Source organism: Coenobita brevimanus, chromosome 28, assembly GCF_032717465.1.
Source record: "Coenobita brevimanus isolate Jiangsu-jjx chromosome 28, ASM3271746v2, whole genome shotgun sequence".
NCBI classification, from domain to species: domain Eukaryota; kingdom Metazoa; phylum Arthropoda; class Malacostraca; order Decapoda; family Coenobitidae; genus Coenobita; species Coenobita brevimanus.
The window spans coordinates 6549566-6574555 of NC_136981.1; the positions used below are offsets into that span (position 1 = coordinate 6549566).

General features: G+C 41.5%; 1 protein-coding gene across 1 annotated transcript in view; it reads right to left on the bottom strand.

Annotated features, from left to right (window-relative positions):
- Nucleotides 1-1062: 1062 nt before the first annotated feature.
- su(r) (dihydropyrimidine dehydrogenase su(r)) overlaps nucleotides 1063-24990 on the bottom strand; it is a 42983-nt gene continuing 19055 nt past the window's right edge. Inside the window, exons 3-21 of the mRNA XM_080268574.1 lie at nucleotides 23760-23930; nucleotides 20702-20863; nucleotides 19346-19436; nucleotides 18102-18328; nucleotides 16332-16482; nucleotides 15807-15982; nucleotides 14122-14332; nucleotides 12660-12844; nucleotides 11871-11968; nucleotides 11418-11535; nucleotides 11089-11253; nucleotides 9509-9661; nucleotides 8112-8232; nucleotides 6277-6396; nucleotides 5027-5169; nucleotides 4111-4290; nucleotides 2839-3066; nucleotides 2505-2662; nucleotides 1063-1214 (exon numbers count right to left, since the gene is read on the bottom strand). Of these exons, the coding sequence (XP_080124700.1) occupies nucleotides 1106-1214; nucleotides 2505-2662; nucleotides 2839-3066; nucleotides 4111-4290; nucleotides 5027-5169; nucleotides 6277-6396; nucleotides 8112-8232; nucleotides 9509-9661; nucleotides 11089-11253; nucleotides 11418-11535; nucleotides 11871-11968; nucleotides 12660-12844; nucleotides 14122-14332; nucleotides 15807-15982; nucleotides 16332-16482; nucleotides 18102-18328; nucleotides 19346-19436; nucleotides 20702-20863; nucleotides 23760-23930 (2967 nt within the window). The 3' untranslated portion in view covers nucleotides 1063-1105. The remainder of the gene's footprint in view (nucleotides 1215-2504; nucleotides 2663-2838; nucleotides 3067-4110; nucleotides 4291-5026; nucleotides 5170-6276; nucleotides 6397-8111; nucleotides 8233-9508; nucleotides 9662-11088; nucleotides 11254-11417; nucleotides 11536-11870; nucleotides 11969-12659; nucleotides 12845-14121; nucleotides 14333-15806; nucleotides 15983-16331; nucleotides 16483-18101; nucleotides 18329-19345; nucleotides 19437-20701; nucleotides 20864-23759; nucleotides 23931-24990) is intronic.

The following is a 24990-nucleotide window of genomic DNA, read 5'->3' on the forward strand; positions in this document are numbered from 1 at the left end:
GAACCACAGGAGACTAGCATCCCCTCTGCACTGTAGAGAATACTGAGAAAGCAGTATGGAGTTGTTTATTGCACTGAATGATACTATACAGTATGTAAAAGGTAGGGTATATCTGATACTGTATATAAGAGGTAAGGTATATCTTTGTTTAAGCTGTCATGAAAAACAGAGGTAAACATAGATGAAATTTAGAGAAGCCTCTCATGCCAGACACACCATCTACTGGTAAGTAATAATTATACACACTGGTAGCTTAAATAATTGGTAACTATCGAAACAGAGTTGTGGGATGGTGATGTCAATGTCACCTCACCCTAAGATACTTGTGACTGAGCTGGATGAAGTGATCATGTAGTCATGTTACAAGTGACTGACTCAACCAACTGAAGTGACAGGGGTCTTGAAACTCAGGGGTAATTCAAGATTGCATTCTCAAATTTTATAGTCATAACATAATAAATTTTACCAGAGAACATTTTACCACACAAAATAATTGTCAAACAAAATTTTCTCCTAGTATGGAAAGGTATGTATGTTCTTGTACATACTCAGAAAAAACATGGAATTGTAAGACAATACTTGGGTGGATAAAAGACTTCCTTAAAACTTCACTGGGAGTGTCATGCTTCCATACGATATTCTGGACAATGCCTAATAAAATCTAACTTAGCAATGGGAAATCCCGGTCATTCAAGTGTAAAAGAATGAGCCTCAAAACTTACTGTCACACACAATGAATCAACAATTTCACTACTAAAATTTGGTGACTAAGGGCCATTTGTTTAAAACTGAGAGTGCAAAAGTGTTGAAGCCCCCAATAACAGATGGTCATTAAGGGAATACCTTTGGTAATAAGATTTCACCAGCCTGCATGTCACATTAAAGAGTGTAATAAGCAACAATAAAGAGAGGCCAGAATTTGTACCAAGTGCTTCAGAAAATCCAGCACTGTATCATCGAACGCTAGGGAAATGCCTTCCACTTTACCAAATAGTGTTTGAGCATACAGCTGTGAGTTCCTAAACCTTATGTCACCATCCAATGTGTGTGGGCTGGGCATGGTGTGGTAGTGAAAGTATCCCTGGCCTCAGCACATCTGCCCTCGTTATGATGAAACAAGCTCAGCAGGTGCCACAGCTGCAATACGAGGGACAACTCCGAGGTCCAGTGGGATTCCTCGCTTTGGAAGGTATGGACCATCTCGATCCACCATTCTAGAGGCAAGGAAATAGTATGGATGAGTTAAATGTGATTCTTAATATAAGACCTCTGATTCTTAATATAAGACCTTAAAACTATTCTTACCATATGATCCAAATGTAATATGTATTTTTGAATGTAAAACAGAAATACAATATACTTCCTAGGCCAATATAAACACTGGCAGTTTTCAAATAAGAAAATCTAGCTACCGTTAGCTTAACAGTAAGACATGTCAATCAATAAACTAGCTACTGACTCCACCAACAGTAAGAGCTAGTCCCAGTTAATCCCTTTTGAGGTTTCACTGGTATAGCTTTATTCATACAAGCTCTCTGGTATATCTGCAACAAACATTTAATTCTGTTCTATTAGCTGCATCATTTTATACTTGTGTAATCCCCATTCGTGGTAGGTGGAGGAGCTCACCATCCATTCATTCGATGTACTGCTGCTCTTGGGTGCTTGCCATTTCCTCTCCTCCTTCCTTCTTTCCATCCTTCCTCTTCTGTCTTTCTATCCTTCATTCTTCCCATCCTTCCTCTTCTGTCTTTCTCTCCTTCATTCTTTCCATCCTTCCCTTTTCTGTTTTTCTCTCCCTCATTCTCTCCTCTTCCTTCTGTCTACAGGTGACTCTACACTGAGTGACAGGCCAAATGGTTTCCTGTACTCCAGGAAACCATTTACTATGCTGGGTGGTAACCATATACTGTAACCGAATTATGGCAACTAGTGGTTTATGGGTAATTAAGGTGTTCCAATCAGACTGAGCCGGTGCAAGTTTATATCCAAGGGGCAACTGGGGTTTATTGCTCACATTATGCCACTCAGGGATGAGTGAAGCTGGTCACTCTCATCTTAAATGTCAAGACCAACTTGCCTTGCCCCAGGCTCTTATGCACCTCATGGGGCAACACGGGATTAGATAACAAATGAATGAATGAATGCAATCCTCATCATCTCTTCCCTTCCCACTCTTCATCCTCATCATTAACAAATCTTCGCTTCTGGTCCATTCCTTTTCAGTACACACCAATGTCAAACCTGTTTATGACTGCTGCACTCATTACTTCCATTCATCACTGTTTCAAAATAATGTAGTCTTTTCATCTGCTCTTAGGAGTATTCTTCCATTCTCATCCCTTACGTTTTCACACTATTTTTCCCATTTTCATTCTATCTTCTAGCACCTCTTTCTGTAGTTTCTTTTCTTCAGAGTACAGAAGTTAGCAATTATATTCTTCCAAGAACAACATCAAGAAGAGAGGCAAGATAAGGCAGTGAATGGAGCAGGAAAGACACACCTGATACAGTCAATGATGGGACAGACAGAGACACACAGAGTACAGCCAGTGCAGTCATCAGATACATGGGGCAAGTGTGTCTCTGGATCAAAGGTAATGGCCTGGTACCCGGAATCATTACACGTCATGTAGCACTTGCCACAGTTGATGCACATTGCCTGCAAGATGATAATACATTAGTTTTTGTCATAAGTTGACTTTGACATTCTTTTTGGCTACTAAGCCCATAGTAAACCATGGAATTTTTACAGTACTACAAATAAGAGAAACACAACATTAACACTCTGTAAGCTGCCTGACCTAACAACAGAGAAAGACAAATGTCTCCACTCACCTCATCAATAAGTGCCACTTTTTGCTGCTTGTTGTCAAGCTCACCATATGTGCCGACCATGGGCAAGGCTCGGCCAATCACTTCACTCAGTGATGGAACACCAAACCTGGGGCTTTCGGCTGCCTTGCTCTCCTCTGCAGTCCACCCAGCTAAAAGGTCTGCTTCTTGCTTGTGTGATGTGATGAGTGCTTCCTTCTCAGCCTTGTAAGGTCCAAAGTTGGGCAGTGTCTGTGATGGCCAAGGTGAGGGTGGAGAAACAGATGGAATAAGAGCTTGGGAGAGGCAGAGTGTTAAAAATAAAAAGTTTACTTTATAATAGACAATCACATATTACTTGTACTGGGACACAGAGGGGGCCTGAGACTTGGCTACCATGTCTAAATCATTTAAGAGTAGGAAACCTGTCTCACCCTGCCCAGCCCTGTCTCATCATACTCTGTTCTGTCTTGTGACACTCTGACCTGCCCTACTTCTCCCACTCCATCCTACCTACTTTTCCCTAGTATGCCCTCCAGCTCGTCTCACACTGTCCTACCCCTGTCCTATCCATAGTGCTGTCATGCAATATATGTGACAAAAGTCCTATTGTGTCTCTTGCTTTTCCCCTCCCCAAGCTCTGAAATCATTCTGGCGAATCTGCAGCAACTGACATTCATGACTTTATCTGGCCAGTGACCAGTCATCAGTGTGAGCTGCTTTGAATCATGAGCCTGACTTTCAAAGACCCAAGGAGGGGGCAGCACAGTGGTGATGTGATTTTGTTTGTTGATACTTCAAGGCAGCTAGGGACATTGGTGCAAGGCAAGGAAGGCAGGGTATGTGGGGTATGGATGTAAAGCATGCCGGGAAAGGTGGGTAGAAAGGAGTGGGAGAGGTATAGTAGGATATAATGTTATAGGGAAAGATGGGAAAGGGCCAGGCAAGGTCAGACAGGGCAGGACTGGGAATGAGGTGGTGTGGGCAGGATTAAGTAAGGTGGGGTGAAGCAAGGCTGTACAGAGCAGGATAGAGTAAAGCTGGACATGGCAGAGGAGACTAAGGTGGAAAAAGGCAGAGTAGGCCATAAATGGGTGAGACAGGGTATGGCAGGGCAAGGCACAATAGGGCAGGGCAGTACAGAGCAGAGCAAGGCACAGAAGTACCTAACAAAGTGAGAAAGGGTTGTGTAGGGATGGTATAACAGGGTAAGACATGGCTGGTCAGGGAATGGAGTGCAGTGAAGCAGTGTGGCTCAGGGTGGGGTGTGGCAGGGTGGTGTAGGACAGTGCTCACCTTGCCACTGATGTCACGGGGCAGTGTGACGGGCTTGCCCAACTGGTGCACTGGTGTCGGGGGGGATTGTCCTTCCCAGTTCTTGGTAGTCTCCCGTGCCCCCAGGTACAGAAGCGCCTTCAGACCCATCAGGTAGTCCTCGATTACTGTGAAGTCCTGGTTCTGGATGGAGCTGCATACCTAACAAACCAATGAAAAAAGGAAATGTGAAAGTGTGTGGCATAGAAGACTGCTGGGCTGTAGGGAACAGACTATCAAATCTATGCCCAACATCAAGAAATCCTGGTTCTGGACAAAGTTACACACCCAATAAACTGGAAAAAGGACATAGGAATGAGTGTGGCCATAGATGGACTGTTAAGCCTCAGGGAATGAAATGCCAAGTCCATGCCCAGAGCTGCATATAGAGTAATATATATATTGTTTATATACTGTAGTTAAATACATAAATATATTAACAGTGTGAAAATACTAGTGAAAACTGTTCCTCCCTTTCACATTGATCAGGCAGGTAACAGCATCATTTATGCATGTTTTGTGACTTCTAGATCAAAGAATGCTTGTAGAATATTTGAGAAGAGCACATCATATATAGAGATGCATGATTATTTATGTGGAAGATCTATATTAAGTAAAGAAAAGTAAATGTGGGAAAAAAGGTTTACCTGACTCAGGAGGCCAGAACCATTACAGAGTATGGCTATTCACAATTATCGATATAGTGTGACATCCATAATTTACCACTTTCACAGGTGGCAAGTGATGGCACTAATCATCCATTCACTTGATGCATTGCTGCCTACTTCTTCCTTCACTTTTATCATTTCATTTCTTTGTCTGCCCTCCTTGCTTCCTATTTCTACTTTTCCCTCCTTCAGAATTCTAAACATAAGCAAAAGACCCAATCCTACCGCACCTGGAGTGCAGATGCACCACCCATGAGGAACTGAAGACCTGCATCTGCTGAATCTATTCCCCCTGTGGCGAGGATTGGAAAGTCTGGCAGGGCACGAGCAATGGCAGTAACGGCACGCAGGGCAATTGGTCGGATGGCATTGCCTGTGGCCATTAAATTGCAGGGTATGAATGGGGAATACAACAGGCACTGTAGAATGGAAGAAACTAGCATATCAGCTTTTCAGTTAACAACAGAGTTTTTATAGAGGTGGTCCTAATTTAAAACTGTTTCATTTAGTCATTGCAAAATTAAACTGGTCATAAATCAATACCTATTTTTCATTCAAAGCTTTGTATGGCTCATTAAAAAAATAAGTTGATGTTTGACATGAATGTTTCTGTGCCCTTGACCCTTCAAAGCAATTGTGTGCAGTAATTTTAATGGTGTTCTTGCTATGTTCAGATTATTTTATTTTATCTGAGGGACACATCAAGATATGAGGAGGAAAAATGATGCTATTGTATCTAACCCTCTTATTTCAGCAAGTCACTCTTAAGCTAAATAAAACTATCTGTAAAGTAGTATGGATAAAAAACATGTAACGTCATACAGCTGAAAGGGATAACTCTCTGTCTAGATCCAGAGGTATATACTGTATCACTTAAAGTACTGTGATTGCACTTAAAGTAGAATTTTGCCTGTACATATCCTAGACTTTAAGAAATGACTGACAATAGGTAGTTTTCTGTAATTTATGACAGACTTAACACTTTGGATGAAAATTACCTACAAGTATTCTCCTTTTTTTTACCTAATGTCAGACAAACTTAATATGCTCAAGAACATAGGAAACTGAAACTAGTAAAAGCTATCATGAATAAGTCCTTATCAGATAATAAAGAACTTCTTATAGAGTTCAAGGTTATGACACATGAGAATATTCAGCTCATACAAACTCACTACAGCCAAAGGGCTAATGATAAAACAACCAAATGACTTACAGTAAGGGAGGACTGTACAGTAAATATATGCACAGTAATTCAACATGCCCCCAGATGTGGTTCACTTCTCCTTGCCAACAAAATGTTATAGCAATAACAAAGCAAATGTCAAAAACAGATGATTTATAACAGAGATTATCTATTATGCATGCGAACCTAACATGACCCTCTATGTGTTCTCTTTTTCTTGCTTACAGTGGATTAATAGCAATGCAAATGTCAAAGACAGACACATACAACAAGGACTATCTACACTTGCACACTAACCTGACACGCCCCCATACGTGGTCCTCTTTTCCTTGCCAACTGAAGGCCAGGCTGACCCATCTAGACGGAGTCCCATCAGCCCTGACACAGTGTTTGTGGCAGTCACACCATCAGCACCACCTGCAGGTCACATAACATCACAGTGCATCCCACTTGGTCACATAACATCACAGTGCATCATACTAGGTCACATAACATCACAATATTCATATGGTTACATTGCATCACATTAGGTCACACAACAGCACAGAATTCTTCCTCCACTATCCCTCCAGTCATACATGATCACAAGGTTTCACGTAAGGTCACATAACATCACAGAATTCATATGGTCAGGATGGTTAACAGTAAGTCAAATAACCATCCATCCATCCATCATCCAATCCCACATTGCCCCATGAGGAGCATAGGAGCCCGGAGCTAGGCAGTTGGTCTCGATATTTAAGATGAGAGTGACTAGCCTCACTCATCCCTGTGTGGCATTACATGAGCAATCAACCCCAACCACCCCTTGGATATAAATCTTCACCAGCTCAATCCAACTGGAGCACAATAATTACCCACTAAACCACCGGTTGCCAAAATGTGGCTATATGGTTACCACCCAGCAAGTCAAATAACATTAAAGAATTTGCAAAATGACAAAGAAAAATCACACTAGGTCATGTAACATCAAAGGATTACTACAGACACAATGGATCAAATTAGGCTGCATAATATTACAAAAACTATATGAACAAAATCCCTCACACTAGGTTCCTTAACATTACAGAACTCTTCATCCACTATCCTGTACCTTAATCTCGTTTAGCCAGTTAATCAAATTGGACATCATCTTAATTCAGTCATCATCATCATCATCATCATCATCATCATCACCACCATCATCATCATCATCATCATCATCATCATCATCATCATCATCATCATCATCATCATCATCATCATCATCATCATCATCATCATCATCATCATCATCATCATCATCATCTCATGATCCTTATTTTCACAGATGGGGTGAAACAGAATGTTGGAACTAAGAAAGAGAAAAGAGTGGGGGAACTAAGAGCAACATACCTATTGATATTACCCACAGAATCATTCACACATCATTCAATCCTCAGGAATCCAGATTCTGCCTTATAGTCATGACCATATACATTATGTGCTCCACATACCCTTCCTGGATGGTCATTTCTTGAAATACAGTATAAAGTTAAAATAGGAGCATCAAACCCTTGTGTGTGTTTCTCCATATATTTTTCATCTAACAAGCTCAGTTCCATGTTGGTTCCCTCCTCTCAACATCTTTCTGCCTTCTTACACACTCATATACCAAATTCATCCATCTTGGCCTACTGTGCCTCCTCCAACCTTCAAATTCACAGGCTCACATACCCATTTAACAACCCTGTCTCCATCCAGTCTCCCATATGACTACATCACCTAAGTGCTCTCTCCTCTCTATTATCAACATATTTTCTTACTATACTTACATTTCTTATCCTATCCACTCTAAACACTTCACACACATTCATCAACAGCACCATTTCCACATCTCTTACTCTTGATTATTTACACTCATGCCCTACCAATCTCTTACCATACCCATACATTAATGTGGACACTAACACATCATGGAATCTTCTTACAGCTTCTATAACCTAATGATATATATCGTACTTAACCTAATGAAAGCAGACCTTAATAAATCAGGCATTTCCCACCTCAACCCATTCCACTTTACCCTACCCAACCTTAACCTGACCTAGGTTAACCTTCTACCCTACCCAGTCTTCCTTTACCCTGCTCTGACCTATGGTATCATAACTCACCCTCATAAGCAGCTCTAGCAATAGCAACAATATTGGTGACATTGGGTGTAAGTTTGGCAAAGAATGGGATTTTGATAGCTGCGCGAACCCACCGGCAGATGTTGCGTACTAATTCAGGGTCCTGAAATGAAGAGATGAATCAGTGTTGTTAGCAATATGGTACGAAGTGGATGGTTACCAATGTCCCTCAGAAGTCCTATGAATGGAGTGATGCAGAGCTAACAGCCTAGGAACTGGATTTACTAAACAATCCCACGTAAGACATTCAGCCATATTTACACAAAGCTTGGGCTAAGACTACTACATCCACATATTTCTTCTACACAACTACAGTCTATTTCCTGGAGTAAGCTGGGCCAGTTAGCCCTGTATGTCAACTGGGCTAGGAGAAAAAAAACTCTGATTTCAAATTCAAGGTCACCAGTAAGAGCTGGCAACAGTAAAGGCATTAACAAAGGCCATTAACAAAGATTTTCCCAAGCAACTTGCTGAAGATACAGTGGCAATACTGGAGCTAAATGACACCCAATATTCCTATTAATTTCCATCAACACACCTAATACTGCTGTTAATTTCCATCAACAGGTGAAGAAAGGTATATGCACTGCATGAATGGCTAAGAACTTAAAAAACTGTAATCTGTAAACCTAGTTTATAGAAAGTATCCAAAGGCTTTAAATCATTTCACTCAGCTGACATATTACTAATTTTAACCTTGTTAATTTCAAACAATTTAACAGAGTACACCATTTTAAATGTTTCATGACCCACTTGTGAAAATGGAACAGCCTTTAATCATGGCTATTTCTTTATAGTTATGTGAGAAGCTTTAATGCATTAATGTTGTTACAGTATATCCAAGGAACTCTCCTCAGGCTGTATTTCACTTCCTACTGAACTTCCCTTATTTTTAATCCTTTTTGTATGATGGCATTTTTCATATTTAATGCCTGTTACCGCCAGGCAATTCTATTTAACTTGGGAAGCATCACTATCAACAAGGGGGCTAATGAAGGCTATACTCACTTCTTTCTGACCACCAACTCTCTCCAAAACAGAACAGTAGCACACAGTAGTAAAAAGAATAAAATAAACTACATATCATCAGACTGAAGGGGTTAAAGAACCTAAGAAAACACGATAACTGTTGGACAAACACTGGCTTGAAGGCTTTGGAGAATTTCTAGCAACTTTCTAGCACCTTTTTTTTTTTTCCAGTTTATTTTTACATATGGCACAATGATATTCCCTCTTCTTGTACATCATCTATGTGCTCTTAGTTGGTAAAAAAAAAGGATATGAATAACATCAAAGAGAATATTTTGTTGAATTGCTAAGAAAGATGTTTTAGAAATCTTCCTAAGTACTGTATATGGGAATACAGGTTAGACACACACCTGTCCACACGCCAGTCCCATGCCACGCTCCCCCATGCCATGAGGACAGGACAGGTTGAGCTCCAATGCATCAGAACCAGCAGCCTCTGCCTTCTTAGCCAGTTCTGTCCAGTCCTCAGCATTGTAGCTACACATGATACTGCCAATCAACACCTGTCACCCATCACATGAAAGAAATACAAGTTAATGGAAGACAGTTACAGTTCATGTAGGGAACCTCAGTTTTACTTGTGAGATAATAACCAGCATATAGTGGAACATAATACAGTACTGTATATATATCTACACAAATGGTCTTGAGAGTACACTCTATAATGCAGTACATGTACAGTAATACAGGGCAACTTCCCCCATTATGATATGGTGTGATATAACATGATTTATATGGATAGTTTAAAGTACATGATGTGCTGGAGAAGGATGTCTTAACATGGTGGTACCAAAACAACTGGACAGCTCTGCTGTCTGATTATAAAAATATCCCTCATTCCTTCACTACTGTATTCCCTGACAGGCAAGCAGTGGATTGTAGGAGAAAGGCAACTTCAGTCTACAGTCCACTGAATTCACATTCTGATGAGCCTGGGCCCACACCAACAATGACAGAAATAATACACATAATGTCTTATTAATGCCTGGGATCAGTCACCCAACTTATCAAAACAACATTAAGCTAACAGAGTTTACAAGGGCCAAGCAGGTAACATAAGAACCAACACAGCTGAAGTAGCCTAGTCTCCTTATCCAAAGGGGTGAATTCTTTTTTCTAAATACCTTGACTCTTAAAAAATCATACACTACATGACAATTTTAATCATTACAGAACATTGTATACTCTTACCTAAGAGTTAAAGTGAGCTACAGTTGTTGTTGTTGTTGTTGTTGCTCAGCCCCAGCCCATTTAATCAAGCAGACCTGTCAACCAAAGGTAAGCAACTGCTCCTATGAACTTGTCCCATGGGCTCCCTACACCACTGAGCAACAATATATCAAAGGAATGGAAAAACTGACTTGTTTCAAACTAAAGCTGAAAACTGGAGAATGTTTGCGGGTCATCAGATCATGAATAAACCTTTATGACCACTCCAAATCTATGATGAGTAAAAGACTAATGTTATAAAGAGACTTTGCATGCTGTTCTGGCTCATAGCTGAGAGATTAAAGCTTGAACAACACCATTTGCTACTGTATATTCATAAATCTAAGCCATCAAACAGATGCCTGAGTACAGTACTGTAAATGTATAGAGTGCAGGAAACTAATTTCCTATGTGTCAACAAGTGGGTTGGTCGAGGGTTAATGCCCTTCTCCATAAAACAGCTAACTCAAAGACAAACAGCCACCCTTTATGGGATTCTGGCATCTGACTATGATTGATAAATAGGAAACTTTTACTTATGTCCGAAAGCATGCTATCCAATATTCTGCCATATTTGATAAGCTGACATACCCCTGGCCCTTGGGTGCCTGATGATAAGACTCACTGTAAAGAATACTGAATTCTGCACAACCCCTTCCCCCCCCCAGTCACCCCACATGTATGCACCCATCCACCCCTTCACCCCACAAAAGTACTGTACCTTGTCCGGAAAATCTCGTTTGAGTTCAGTGATGCTCTGGAGCCAGTAGGCACAGGTCTTTTCAGAAATGAGCTCAATGTTGAGGAAGGAGCCCTGGCCAGGTCCATACAGGTGGCCTGAAGTGGTGCCACGTACGATGCGAGGGGACACATTTGTCACTATGTCCTGTGGGATCACATAAACAATAACATGGGAATAAAGATCTATCACTTTTCATTTAAATGTATTTACAACTCATATATTTATAGATAATACTATTAACTCAGGTCAAGATATATCAACATCCCATTGACATAAATTCATTTGTCAGCTGTTCAAATGGTGGCAACCTTATCAAGAGCAAAGGTCTTGGTGACACAGAAGCCCCATCCAGCCTCATATGCTCGCCTCATCATGGGTGCTGCAGTGGTGGGTGGAGCTGAAGCCAAACCAAATGGATTGGGGAACCTGCAACACAACACAGTCCCATATTCTAGGTGACACAGGAGGCTTTGTACCATTTCATCCCCAGCAAACTATAGTCCATCTTGCACTTTGCTTTCTCCTGCATATTACAGTCCCAGAATTAAAAACATGGGTGAGGAATAAACAAGTCTCCATAACACCTTATTTCATCCAAAGATCATTTTATTACCATATTTTGCATTTCATTATTAATTCTAATATGAGAGTTATTAAGTGTTTCAAGTTTGTATGAGTGGAGATAAATGTTTCCAATTCAATGTTGAACATAATATGGGTGTACATGAGCTTATGAAATATGACTCCTTCAGAGAACCTACTTGATGCCGCAGATGGTGAGAGAAAGATCCACCTGGTCTATGGCAGTGTAGAAGCGAGGCAACTGAGGAGTCTCCGGTACATACAATCCATGCAAGGACTAAGAAGAGGGGAGGAGGGAAAGAAGTTTGAGGTCACTGAGAGGATACACACACTCCTAATATCTATCTACAGCCAGACTCCATAAGCCCAGGAAGTGATGGCCACAAATAAATACCCTCTGTGTCACCCTTCCTCCATTATAAAGCTGCCCTCCTCCAGCTCACACCACCCTCACTCATAAATCTCTCCACTCAAACCTTCCAGTTCATTACCTAGTTCATCAGGTGTAAAAAAATAAAGCAAGAATAAAAAATTAGTCCCCCCAAAAAAAAGAAGAGAACTTACACCATACATCTATATTCTGTCATTATTTTCTGATTCATCTGCTATATCTTCTTGATTATACCTTTCCTCTAACCACCAATAAAAAATGAAGGAAAATACATGCAGTTGTCTTACTTTGAAATGCATCCCAGGCTTATAATGAGGACAGCCTGTATTCCTCATGTAACATATCATTTTGCAATTCCCCCATATACTGTTCTTCCTCAGCTTATCCCCTGAACTTGCTCTTGGAAATCCTTGTGAATCCCCCTCCCATGACAAACCACCCTCCTTCATATGCTCCCATTACCTTCATTTTCATCTTTGCTCTCAAAAACTCAAGATGGATTCATAAAGAGGACAACCAAGATGACACATAATAAATCACACAACTCTCTCTCTCTCTCTCTCTCTCTCTCTCCTACCTGCAGATATTTATGTATACTCCAAGCAGCTGTCTTTCCATCATTGACACTCTCCACAGTCGTCTCGGCAACACCCGCAATGTCACCGCCACAGAACACTCCCTCCTCACTGCTGGCCATGGTAGTTTTGTCAACCTCAGGCTGACCCCATCGGTTGAGTTTGACGGGAGAGAGGGCTGCCTGGACTGTAGGAGGAGTAGGCAGGGTAAAGAGAAAGACCGGAAGATGTTTGGACTGATGAAGAAATATACAGATTTAGATAGGCTAAACAGATGGAGATACTGACAGGCAGATAAATGAGAGAGGCAGGTTTCTTAGACTATAGGTGAATGAAAAAAAGATGAGTGGATACATGGATAGCCAAAGAGTCAAAAAAGAAAGACAGAGGAGGTTGTATGTACTAAAGGATGAGGTAAACTGAGGAAAAATAAGGGCAAATGGATGGATAAATATAATTAGCTGTGCCTACATCAGGAACCATAAGCATATTATTAATGATATTTATTTCCTATCTAGGCTATAGTCTTTGCCAATCTACCCAAACCATATGTGATCAAGAGGATGCAATCACATCTGAATATGTCAACATGTGTACTGTACTAATATGTTAAGAAATTTTTTAAGTACTGTACCATGCATTCACTGTGTCAGAAAATGTCAGTGAAAATGGAATCCCATTCACAAGTTCAATAAAATACACAAAAATGCATTCATGAAGATACACACACACACACACACACACACACACACACACACACATGATTGCCGTGTTCAGGACCATGATGGGAGTAGATAAAATTGACAAAGAAGATCTGTTTTTATGGGATAAGAGAGTAACAAGAGGACACGGAATGAAACTGAAGAAGCCAAGCTGCTTGAAGGATATCAAGACATATAGTTTTCCTTATAGATGTATAGTCCTGTGGAATAGCCTAGACAAAGAGATCGTCCAGTCCAAAAACTTAAATGAGTTTAAAGCTAAATTTGACTTATTAAGAAACAGAGACGGGACCCAACGAGCGTAGCTCATTTCCTGTATATCACAATTAGGTAAAGACACACACACACACACACACACACACACACACCGCTTGCTGGCTCAGTGGTAGCGTTCTCGCTTGCCATTTGGCAGACGGGAGTTCGCGCCCCGCTCAGGTTGCGAAAAGTTTCACTGACGAAGTGGGTGGTTACTGTCCCCCTTGAGCAAGGGGACGGGTGTGTGCATGTGTGAAGGTCACAGCCTTGCCCTTAGATCGGACTATATGAGCTCTCAGCTCCCTTCCGGGAGGGTAAAAGCTGACGATCACGACCATCAAGTGATCCTGACCGACCCGGTGAATTACACACACACGCGCGCACGTGCACACACACACACACACACACACACACACACACACACACACTCACACACACACACACACACACATGCCACCACCTTCTTACCCTCTTCCCATCAACATACCATCCTCATCTGACAGTCCAGAGCCAAAGGCAGAAATGATGTAGTCGCATTTGAGCTTGACAGTCTGCTCCTCATCCTCAGCCCAGCTCCCATCCTCCTGCTGGAAGGTCCTTGCAAATTCCATCCCTTTCACCCGCCCCTCTTGCACCATCACCTTACGAGGACTCAGGAATGGCAGGAACTCACACATCTCCTCTCGTGCCAGTTCCATCTGTGAGTATGATTTGGAGTGAGAGGATGTTACTGTTGTTATTATTGCTGTTGTTTTTATGGTCATTGACTCATCTGGACTTGAACCCTGTAAAATGCAGGCTGAAGGCATGTATCTAGTATAACTTACTATGTAGAAACCACAGCCAGCAGATCAAGCATTTTGTAAAAAGGGGAATTCCATTATTTTTTTGCCCACTGAAGGCAATCATAAATTTGATAATTATAGTAAAACACTGTACAAATATTCAGCAACATTAAACTACAAAACCTCACTGATAGGATCAAATCCATCTGAAAAAAATTTTTTTGTTGAATATTCCTTTCAATTATTCTGCATATAGTACTTACAGTATTCTGGGATGAGTGTTAGCAGTATATATCTATTAAGAGAAGACAGATTTGTTTACTCTTCTGATGGTCTTGAAAATATAATGGCACAGCTGAAAAAAGGGAGGTTTGCATCCCAGGGACCCCCTCTGGATATAGCAGTGATAAGGATGAGGTAGTAACATAACTTGAGATCATATGTGAGGAATATACATAACTAAAGGAGTGCAGTGATTAGGCAGGAACATAGCCGGTGACAAAGAGTAAGAATGAGGCAGGAAAGTAACTGACATAGAGTGAGAAGAGGAAGCAGAAACATAGCAAAAGATGGAATGTGAAGACAATCCAAGCCATAAACAAAATATCAAGTGTGACACTGAAGATGACACACACCCATATGAAGAAACTTTGCAAGTGGAAGCCAAGAAACCAGTATACATATGAAGTAAACAGACAGATCAATTGGAGCGAGAGAAGAAAGGACTGAGTAGTGACCCAGAGATGGAGTATGAGGATGATGCTACATGTGAAAGTAAAGAGAGATCTGATTTCAATTCACAGTGCTAATTATTCTATCAAGGATGATTATCTGAATTAACAGAAAGGTTGTTTGTTGTTACTGAAAGGATACAGAGGGCACATTGTTTCGGTAGTAGTTCTCATGCTATTAGGCTTCCGTTTTCCCATTCAAGATCCTACCCACCCCATTAATTTTTTTTTTTTTTTTTCATTCATTGCCAGACGCCATGTATCCCAAATGGGGTGGTCAAGGGCTTAGAGTTAATTGTTTTACAGGGAGGGGCACTAATCCTCCACCAACCCCACTTGACACGTAGGGATGCCAACAGCATCTGGTGTTCCCAGGCGGTCACCCATCCAAGTACTAACCAGACCCAACACCCCATTCATAAATGAGTAAATAGGGTTAACATGATAATGATGATGATAATGATTATGATGATAATGATGATGATAATGATTATGATGATGATGATGATGACAATGATGTTTATTATCATCATAATACTGAAAATGATAATGATAACAACACTTATTATGAACATGATGATGAGTGACAAGTAAAATGATAATGATAACATCAGTAGTCATGAATACTAGCACTCCAAGTGCAGCATGCATCTCACCTCCTCTGGCACGGCTCGGATGTTGGTGAAGCCCTTGCGAAAGACAACAAATACCCGGCGCGCGCCACAACGGAGAGCAGACGTGGCACAGTCAAACGCAGTGTCGCCTGCCCCAAGCACCAACACCACACCCCCGTGCAAGTTCGGCAGCTCAGGCTTATGGCACCCGCACATCCCTGAAGTCAAGAGGGAACTAAGGATAGACAATGAGGTGCCAGTATCAAGGCTATCACATTCAGCATCTCTTCATCACCATCTGGGAGGATGGTGAAAGTGAAGAAAGTTGGGTGAAAGGGAATATGAAACAGGCTGTGTTGGTGGTAGAGATGGAGGAGGTGTTGGCAGTGGGGGATATATAAACATGCATATATATATAAATATATATATATATATATATATATATATATATATATATATATATATATATATATATATATACAGTATATAGAGACAGACAGACTGACAGACAGATCAGCAGTCAAAGCCTGCATATGCATATGTGTGTGTGTGTGTGTGTAGCATTACCTGGCTTGCTAGCTGCTGAGACAAGGGGAAGGAAATCTTTGCTGGTATAGAAGCCCATGTCCAGTGTCAGGTCAGCAAATATTCCTATCTTCTTTGGCTGTGGGAGTCCGATGCCAACAAAAATTGCCTCAAATCCATCTTCCTTCAAGCCCTGGTGAGGTGAGAAAAGTATAGATGATTTTAGAAGCTTTTGGTAGAGAAGCTTCAGCTATCAGGTTTTGTAGATGCAGATGGAATGCTTAACTTACACCATTATCTCATCACCGATGGACATTGTTTATGGTCATTGAACTAAATGTCTGAATGACTTTGCTATGGAAACTCATTACTGTTGTCATATTGTAATAGCTGAAATGAAACCTAACAAATTAATCGCTGGTTTGGTTGGGTTTTGAACACAGGCCCTCGCGCCTCATCTGCTTGCACGTTACCACTGAGCCAAAGAGAGGATCCCCACATTGCCTCTAAGCAACGCGGGCTTTTATACACCCCATTACATCTCTCTTTTCTCCCCTTGGTGATTAATTTGGTGAGTTTCGAACACACAAGGTAGTGTAAGCATCGGAGGCCACCATGAGGAGGCTGTGGACCACACGGAAACAGCCTATCCCTGGGATGTACGGACAGGGACGCTGTCAGCTAACCAAGGACCAACATCAAATTGCCAACCAAGCCCCGCCTCACATCCCACACCGCTGCCAACCAGTGTAATAGCCGAAATGAAACTTAACAAATTACGGTAATCACTGGTCTGGTCGGGCTCTGAACCCAGGCCCTCATGCATCATACGTGCGCATGTTACCACTGAGCCAAAGAGAGGATCCCCACATTGCCTCTAAGCAATGCGGGCTTTTATACCCCCCATTAGAATATCCTACATAAAATCCCACTACAGTACTGTACCATACACTTGTACATGGTGGAGGGAGGCTTGTACTGGCAGGAGATAGGAGAAATAGCTTGCAGATTTTATTTTTTCTATATGGAAGAATGCCTGAGGAAGGGAGGAAGACCTGATGTACAGCAGGAGGAGGAAGAAGAGAGAGGACTTACTCCAACACTTTTCTTTAAGGGAGAGAGGATGGAGAAAACAGGAAATCAGTTCTAATACCTTTTCTTGAGGGGGAGGCTTGGAATAGCAGAAGTATGAAGAGACTAATTCTACATATATATATATATATATATATATATATATATATATATATACAGTACCATATATATATATATATACAGTACCATATATATATATATATATATATATATTTTTAACGTGGTAGGAGTGGGTTAAAAAGGAACTAATTCTAATACTCTTCCTTGAGGGATGGAGAAGGGCTTGATGTGCCAGGAGAAAGAAAAGAGGAACTAATTCTGATGCTCTTCCTTGGGAGGTGGAGGGAAGCTTGCAGTGGCAGGAGGTGGGAAGAGAAAGAACTAATTTTAATCATTTTCTTAGAGGGATGGAGAAAGAAGACTTGGAGTTTTCTCAGAGGGAAGGAAGCTTGCAGTGGCAGGAGGGAGAAGAGAGATTTCTAATCCTACTGACTTTAAATGAGGGAGGGAGAACTGGAGTGTCAGCAGACTTGGAGTGAGAGAACTGATTCTAAATCTTTTCTACGAGGGAGGGAAAGAAACTTTGAAATGGTAGAAAGGGAAAGCAAGATGACTAGAGTAATGCTGATCCTTTTTCCTGAGGAATATAAGGAGACTTGGCATGGCAGGAGAGAGGGATGAGAGGATTAATTCTAGAATTTTTCCTTTCCAGCCACCAACCTTAACAGTGAGATCAGACATGGAGAGTTTGCGGCCATGGTGAACCTGCACCCCAAGGTCCTTCATTTGCTGGACCTCAAAGTGTACCACCTCAAAGGGAAGGCGGTACTGTGGGATCTCCGAGCTGCTAAGGCCGCCTACGTACCCATTCTTCTCATACACGTGGATGTTGGTATAGCCCAACCTAGCTAGGAAGGTCCCGCATGATATGGATGCAGGACCACACCCTGGGGACACAATAAAGTATCATATAATGACTTGTGGGGCCATAATATTGTTCCCTTATGCTTTAGCCCTTCAGTCTAAAGAGGTGATTAATGTTTTATTGTTAATTTTTCCAAAAGATATTATTCAGCTTCAGGGAGACATCTCATGGTCAAGGGACTACCAATTTTGTATCTAACCTTTCTAATTCAAAATGTCACTCCTAAGCTCAATACAACTGTCCTAAGATGGGAAAAATAACATTAATAATAAGTAACTGGACTGTAGGAGTTAAGAAACTGCTTACAAACATATCTATCTATCTATAGCCCGACGCCCTAATCCCGCAAAGGGTGGCTGCAGACAAAACGCCTCAGTTGCTCTGTCACCCACCATTTGACTACCCTCCCTCCAACTCACCTCCCCCTCCCTCATATACCTCTCAACTCCATCCCTCCACCTCATCCTCGGTCTACCTCTCCCTTTCCCTCCCTCCACCTCCCCTACATACACCCTCTTAGTCAGTCTTTCATTCTCCATTCTCTTCACATGTCCAAACCACCTCAGTGTATTTCTCTTAATCTTCTCAACCACATCCACATCCACCCCACAGCGTTCCTTCTCTTCTTCATTCGTCAACCTGTCCCTCCAAGTCACTCCACATGCTCCTCTCAAGTAACTCATTTCCACTGCTCTCACTCTTGACTTGTTCCCCTCTTGCAAGGTCCATGCTATTCATGTTACTACTTAATTTTTTAAAATATTTTAATCAGTTTTTCATCATAACACCAGGAACTGTGGTCAGTCTTTTGTGGAAACCCAGTGAATCTTTTCCTATAAAAATAACAAGGAAACGTGCCATAAACAGAATTAAACTGTCACAGAGGAGGTGTTAATGAGACTCCTAAGCCAATCAGAACACAGCCCATGGTAGTGTATTATGAAAGTTAGGTAGCAATAAAAAGGGTCACAGCAGCAAGACAATGGGTAATGCAACTCTCTCTCTCTCTCTCTCTCTCTCTCTCTCTCTCAGTACCTACCTAAGAGAGCAATCTTGGCTTGGAAGCTCTCGGGTAGATCAGTAGGCAGATTTGGGTCGCGAATCTGTGGCACCTTCATTTGCCGGAATACCTGAGGGTGGTAGGAAACTCTCAGTAAACTATTTGGCAGAGATTTTTGTCATTTTGTTGTTAATTTCTGCAGCTCAGTGGTACATCCTTTCCACAACACGTTTTCAATACAAGTACCTTATTCTAGACTCAAGTCTTGTAGTTACAACTTGGCATTCAGGATGGAGAGATGACAATTTTAGGTCTTGGTATGGAAAGATAGCAATTTTAGATCTTCACAATGAACAGGACATAGGGACCAACAGTTAAGTTGGTCAGAATAAAGAAAGCAGTCCCTCAAAATCTTGACATCAGGAAAATGCCAAAATGAGAGCTGTCACCGTCACTGTACATGTGATGTCTACTCAAATGTCACCTTACCCAGACCTAATGTCAATGACCTGTGGAATACTTCAGTGGTTGTTGGTGGACCATCTCAGTGCCATGATCGCTTGATATTCTTCAAGGAGAGTGATGACAATCTTCCCTCATATTTCTGGGTGCAGCATGATACAGTGCTTCAATATATGTAAATGTGGATCACAAAATTCTCAAAAGAAGTAAAGGATGTACTTTTCAAAATTTTCAACACACAGTTTTTCTTTTTGTTTTTTCAATGATTAGTTATGAAATCTGAAGAGTTTGGGAAAAAATTCAATGCCAAAATAAATTATCATTATAAAACTGTTCTGTAGTTACTCTGAACTAAAATAAAGACACTATTAATAAAAAGATATTACTGTACCATTATCTACCCAACAATGAATCTAACTTCATTATCATTCACATGTCCATGGTAAAAGGAAAGAAATATCAATACACATGTTTGGTAAGTCCTCAGACAATAATGTAACCTTCTTACGTTTTTTTTTTTTTTTTTATATCTAGAAGAAATACCAATTAATGATTCAGTGATATCTGAAAACAGATCCCCCAATTTACAGCACCAAATGTATGGAAAACTGTAATATTTTGGAAACATCCTTGATATGTAACGAGGACTTGGTGCATTACATGATTTATTTGACAATGAAAAGGAGTGTGAGTAGAGATCTCGCACTCCCTGTCTTATTTATATCTCTATTAAAGGTCTACCAGTGTATGTGAAATGCATTTAAAAGCAAAAATGGAGTTCGCTAAAGTTGATGAGTCGCTCCTCACTAGCCTGGACGTTGGGATGATGATGATTATGATGTGCGATAATAATATACCAAGAAATTTCAAATTTTCAAAACCACTTTATAGGAAGTGTGTCTTTCTCCTCCGATTTACATCCCACACACAGACCTCGGTGGCAAAGTGCTGGAGCCCTCCAATGTTGATGGGTCCCTCTTCACTGGCGTAGAGGTTGCAGCCACCCATACAGAGGTCACTTGTCGGGCACACCATTCCGCAAGAGAGGCCAAGGGGGTTGTCCGAGAAGATCATTTTAGCTGCACCATAGTAGTTCTGGCAGGGAAAGGATGGCTGTTAGTTGTGTGATAGCCTGACAGACAGATAGATAGATAGATAGAGAGAGAGATAGACTGATTGATTGGTTGATAGACAGAGATAGATAGATAGATAGAATGATTGACTGACTGGTACAGATTGATAGGCTGAGACAAAGACAGACAGACTGACAGAAAGGTTGCAGCCGCCCATACAGAGGTCACTCGTCAGGCGCACCATTCTGGAAGAGAGGCCATGGGGGTTGTCTGAGAATATCATCTCGGCCACAACATAATACTGTAGTTCTGTCGGGGAGGAGATGTGGTTAATTCTGTCATATCTATCTATTCGTCTATTGAGCTCCATCTATTTGTCCATACAGATAGTACAGGCCCACAATTTTCAACAGATCTGGGGGGGGGGGGCGGGGCTAGACAAAACGTATATGCCTCCATACTACAAACTTAAAATTAAATCGAAAAGCTTAAGTTTGCAGACCATCAGGTATTTTTCAGTTTGATTTTACCCAAAAGTTTATGTTTAATGATGCATGTAAGTTTAGTGATGGAATTGGGTGTTTAAATAAAAGGCTTCACTTTCTGCCAGTGTGAATTTTCACCTCAGACTAAGACTAACAATTTGGCAATTTAACATTTTTGTTGCACAATGCTGCACCCTTATCGAGATTGTTCCTACACCCCTGCGGTAGGATTCAGGTTAGTTGAAGTTTTGGCAAATTAATATGCAGAAAACACTGGGGGAGGGGGGGGATATAGCCCCCTAACTCCTCTCAGAAATTACCAAGTCTGATCAGCTAGTCAGGTCAGGTGCGGGTAAGGGGATGGGTCTGTTATGATGTGGCAGGGGTAAACCAGTTCTGCTGTCGGGCCCTGCTGTGGATGTCACTGCTTGCATTGCGCAGTTGACCCTTGTGCGGTGTGATGCAGTGAGGATCTGTCCGTTCTCCCCTTTGGGGCTAAGATGAGAATGAATGTGTTTGAATGGATGAGTAAATGGAGAGTGAGTCGTCCTGTCTCGGCTACCTCCCTTTCCTTGGGGGAAGCAGCCTTGGTATATAGATAGATATATATAGATACATGGACAGATATGTAGATAGAGAGGCAAACAGAGAATCCCAGCAGGCTGACAGAGGATATCATCTTGGTCGCACCGTAGCAGTTCTGTTGAGGAGGTGAAGGGGGTTGGTTCTGTGAGAGAGAGAAAGATACACAAAACATACCGATATGTACTGACAGACAAACAGCTATACAGGCAGTCAGGCAAGAAGAGGAGCTCTAGTGGTTTGTTAGAAAATATAACCTCGGGCCGCGCAATATTAATGTAGTTCTGCTGGTGGAGAAGTGAACGTTATGTGATAGAAAGATGAACAAACAGAGATATAGTTAAGTAGACAGATAGACAGAGACAGGTATGCAGCTAGTTAGGTAGCAGGTAGGTAGAGACAGTGACATATATAGACAGATACGATAGACAGACAGGTAGGCTTCTCTGGACCTTGGGCAGATAGATATACACAAGTAGGTAGGTAGGTAGGTCAACAGACAAAAATAGATAGACAGATACATAGACAATACGACTGACATACACAGATAGCGATATAGATAGACAGATACAGACACAGACACAGATAGATAAACAGATAGATAGAGACAGATAGACAGAAAGAGAGAGGGTGTAGCCGCCCACTCGCACGACAGGCCAAGCGGGTTGCATGAGGTATAATTTTGGAGGCAACGTAGTGGTTCTGTGTGCGTGAGAGAGAGAGAGAGAGAGAGAGAGGGGGGGGGGGACTGATAAGATTAACACAAACCAGCTAATCTCTGTCTCACGGCCCTGACACATGAGTACAAAATAACATCCAGGAAAATGCTGACGACATTTCACCTTTTTCACCTTATATGGAGTATTTTCTGTTTTACCTTTTTTTTTATCATTTTTTCCTGCTATATTCTATCTCAGCTATGGCAAGACGATTTTATTTAGCTACATCCCATCACAGCTAATGCAAGACGATTTTGTTCAGCTGAGAGTGAGTCATGGGAACCAGCAAGAGCTAATTCTATAAATATAACTCCTTTCATAACTCGAATTTCTCTTCAGGTGGATCCATTTTCTTTCCCACCTTACACATTTTAACTCAGCAGAATTTTGGACCTGGATGTAAACGGACTGCTGCAGATTGTGTTTTAAGGGAAGGTTGTAAACTAACTCTTTTATAATTTTCCTCTTCTTCTTCCTCCTCCTCTTCTGATTTTTCTTCCTCCGTTTCTTCTTGTTCTTCCTCTTCTTCTCCTCCTCATATTCTTCTTCTTCCTCCTCCTCCTTCTCCTCCTCTTCCTCCTGTCATTGGTAAATCTCACTGACTGGATCAATCACCTAATCTTGAAGGATATAACCGTGATTAAAAGCTGTGCCAGACATTCAGTGACTCGTGTGTGTGTGTGTGTGTGTGTGTGTGTGTGTGTGTGTGTGTGTGTGTGTGTGTGTGTGTGTGTGTAAATTTTTTCGCACCAACACATTAAATAATCATGAACTGCATTATAAATTCATAAGTACGCCTATTTACTAACCCAGACTACCAACCAACACCTTTCTGTCTACGAGTAAGCAGTCCCAAGGCACGTATTCTCGTTGGTTAAGGAAGTTCCCTAACACTTTTCTCTATGCGATTTATTTTGCCTCTTACACCCTGCCGTCCTCTGCTGTGTTACATAAATCCTTGTAATATCACCATACTCTACATAAATAACGTAAACACTAACCACACTAACCCGCTATGTCCAAAAATAAATCACTAAGGTAGAGGTGTTAGGGATCTTCCTTAACCATCTCATGCAATTAATCATCTCTCATCACGTCATCACTCTCTTCTCGACATCGCAATCCCCACTACCTTGTTGGCGATGCACGAGATGAACTGCTTAATGTCGATCTGGGTAGGGCATGACTTTTGGCAGGGGGCGTCCGCACACTTGAGGCATCGGGCGGCCTCTCTCAACGCTCCTCGCTCACTCAGGGTCGTGTGTTTGATGTCGTCGAAGTTGCGTTCCAGACTGCAGTGGCTCTGGGGACGAATGTGGGTATTAGAGAGGTGATATATAACGTACTGTCATCGCTATTATTCATTAACTTACTTCACCTATCCATTCATCCACCCACCCAACCATCCATTATTCAGTAGTAACTTACTCCATCCATCCATCCATCAGTCCTTCATTCAGTCCTTTATTGCACCAGCGGAAGCATATGTACCCGGGGATAAGCTGCTTAGTCTAAAATGCTACGATAAAGGTGACCTGTTTCTTACTTCTAAGTAGCATTTTGAGATCAGTAAACCCCAACTAACCTTCGCACTTATATCCTTTGAAGCCACATCCAGTTGGAGAGCCAACCTTCTAGATTACCAGGTGTCCATTTGTAGTACATAAGAATAAACCAATCCCATTTTATCCCTTTTGGAAAGTAGTGGAGACTTAAGCTAGTCTACTGTACTCAATATCGGTTCAGGGATGAAGCCAAACCTACTTCCCTGGTATGTTTTACATGACAGACAAACCCACAATTGCCATCTCAGGGATTGAATCAATGAGCATATGAAACGGCCTTCACCTCAGTGTGAATGCCCTGCCATTGGACAACCAGATATCTGCTTAAAGAGAATTACACAATCCTGAATAAATAAGATATAGGTACAGCAAGCGTAAAAAAGGCCCATCCTTGAAGTGCAGTCGTCCATCTACGACACACCAACAGAGGGCGGATCCCACGCAGCCCTCACACGTAACCTTACCCTTTAGCTCAAATGTCCACCAGCTGCACTGTAATGTGCTAGGGATACCACAGTCACATCTGACACTGAATCTCTTGAAGCAGGCGACGTACTACATATCCAGACGATTTCATTCACTTCAGATGAGACAGCGTAAAACGAATGAGTCGCTGAAACCTGTATCTAACCATCTCTAGTCCCATAAGTATTTCCCAAACTGAATTTAATAGTGTCAAAGTAAACTGAATGAAATTAAGAATACGTCATCTGATGGAAGAAGGTAATAAAAAAATGTCACTGCACGGAGGGGTTACTGAAATAAGAAATAGGTGTTTTGCACTGGACAGAACTAGGG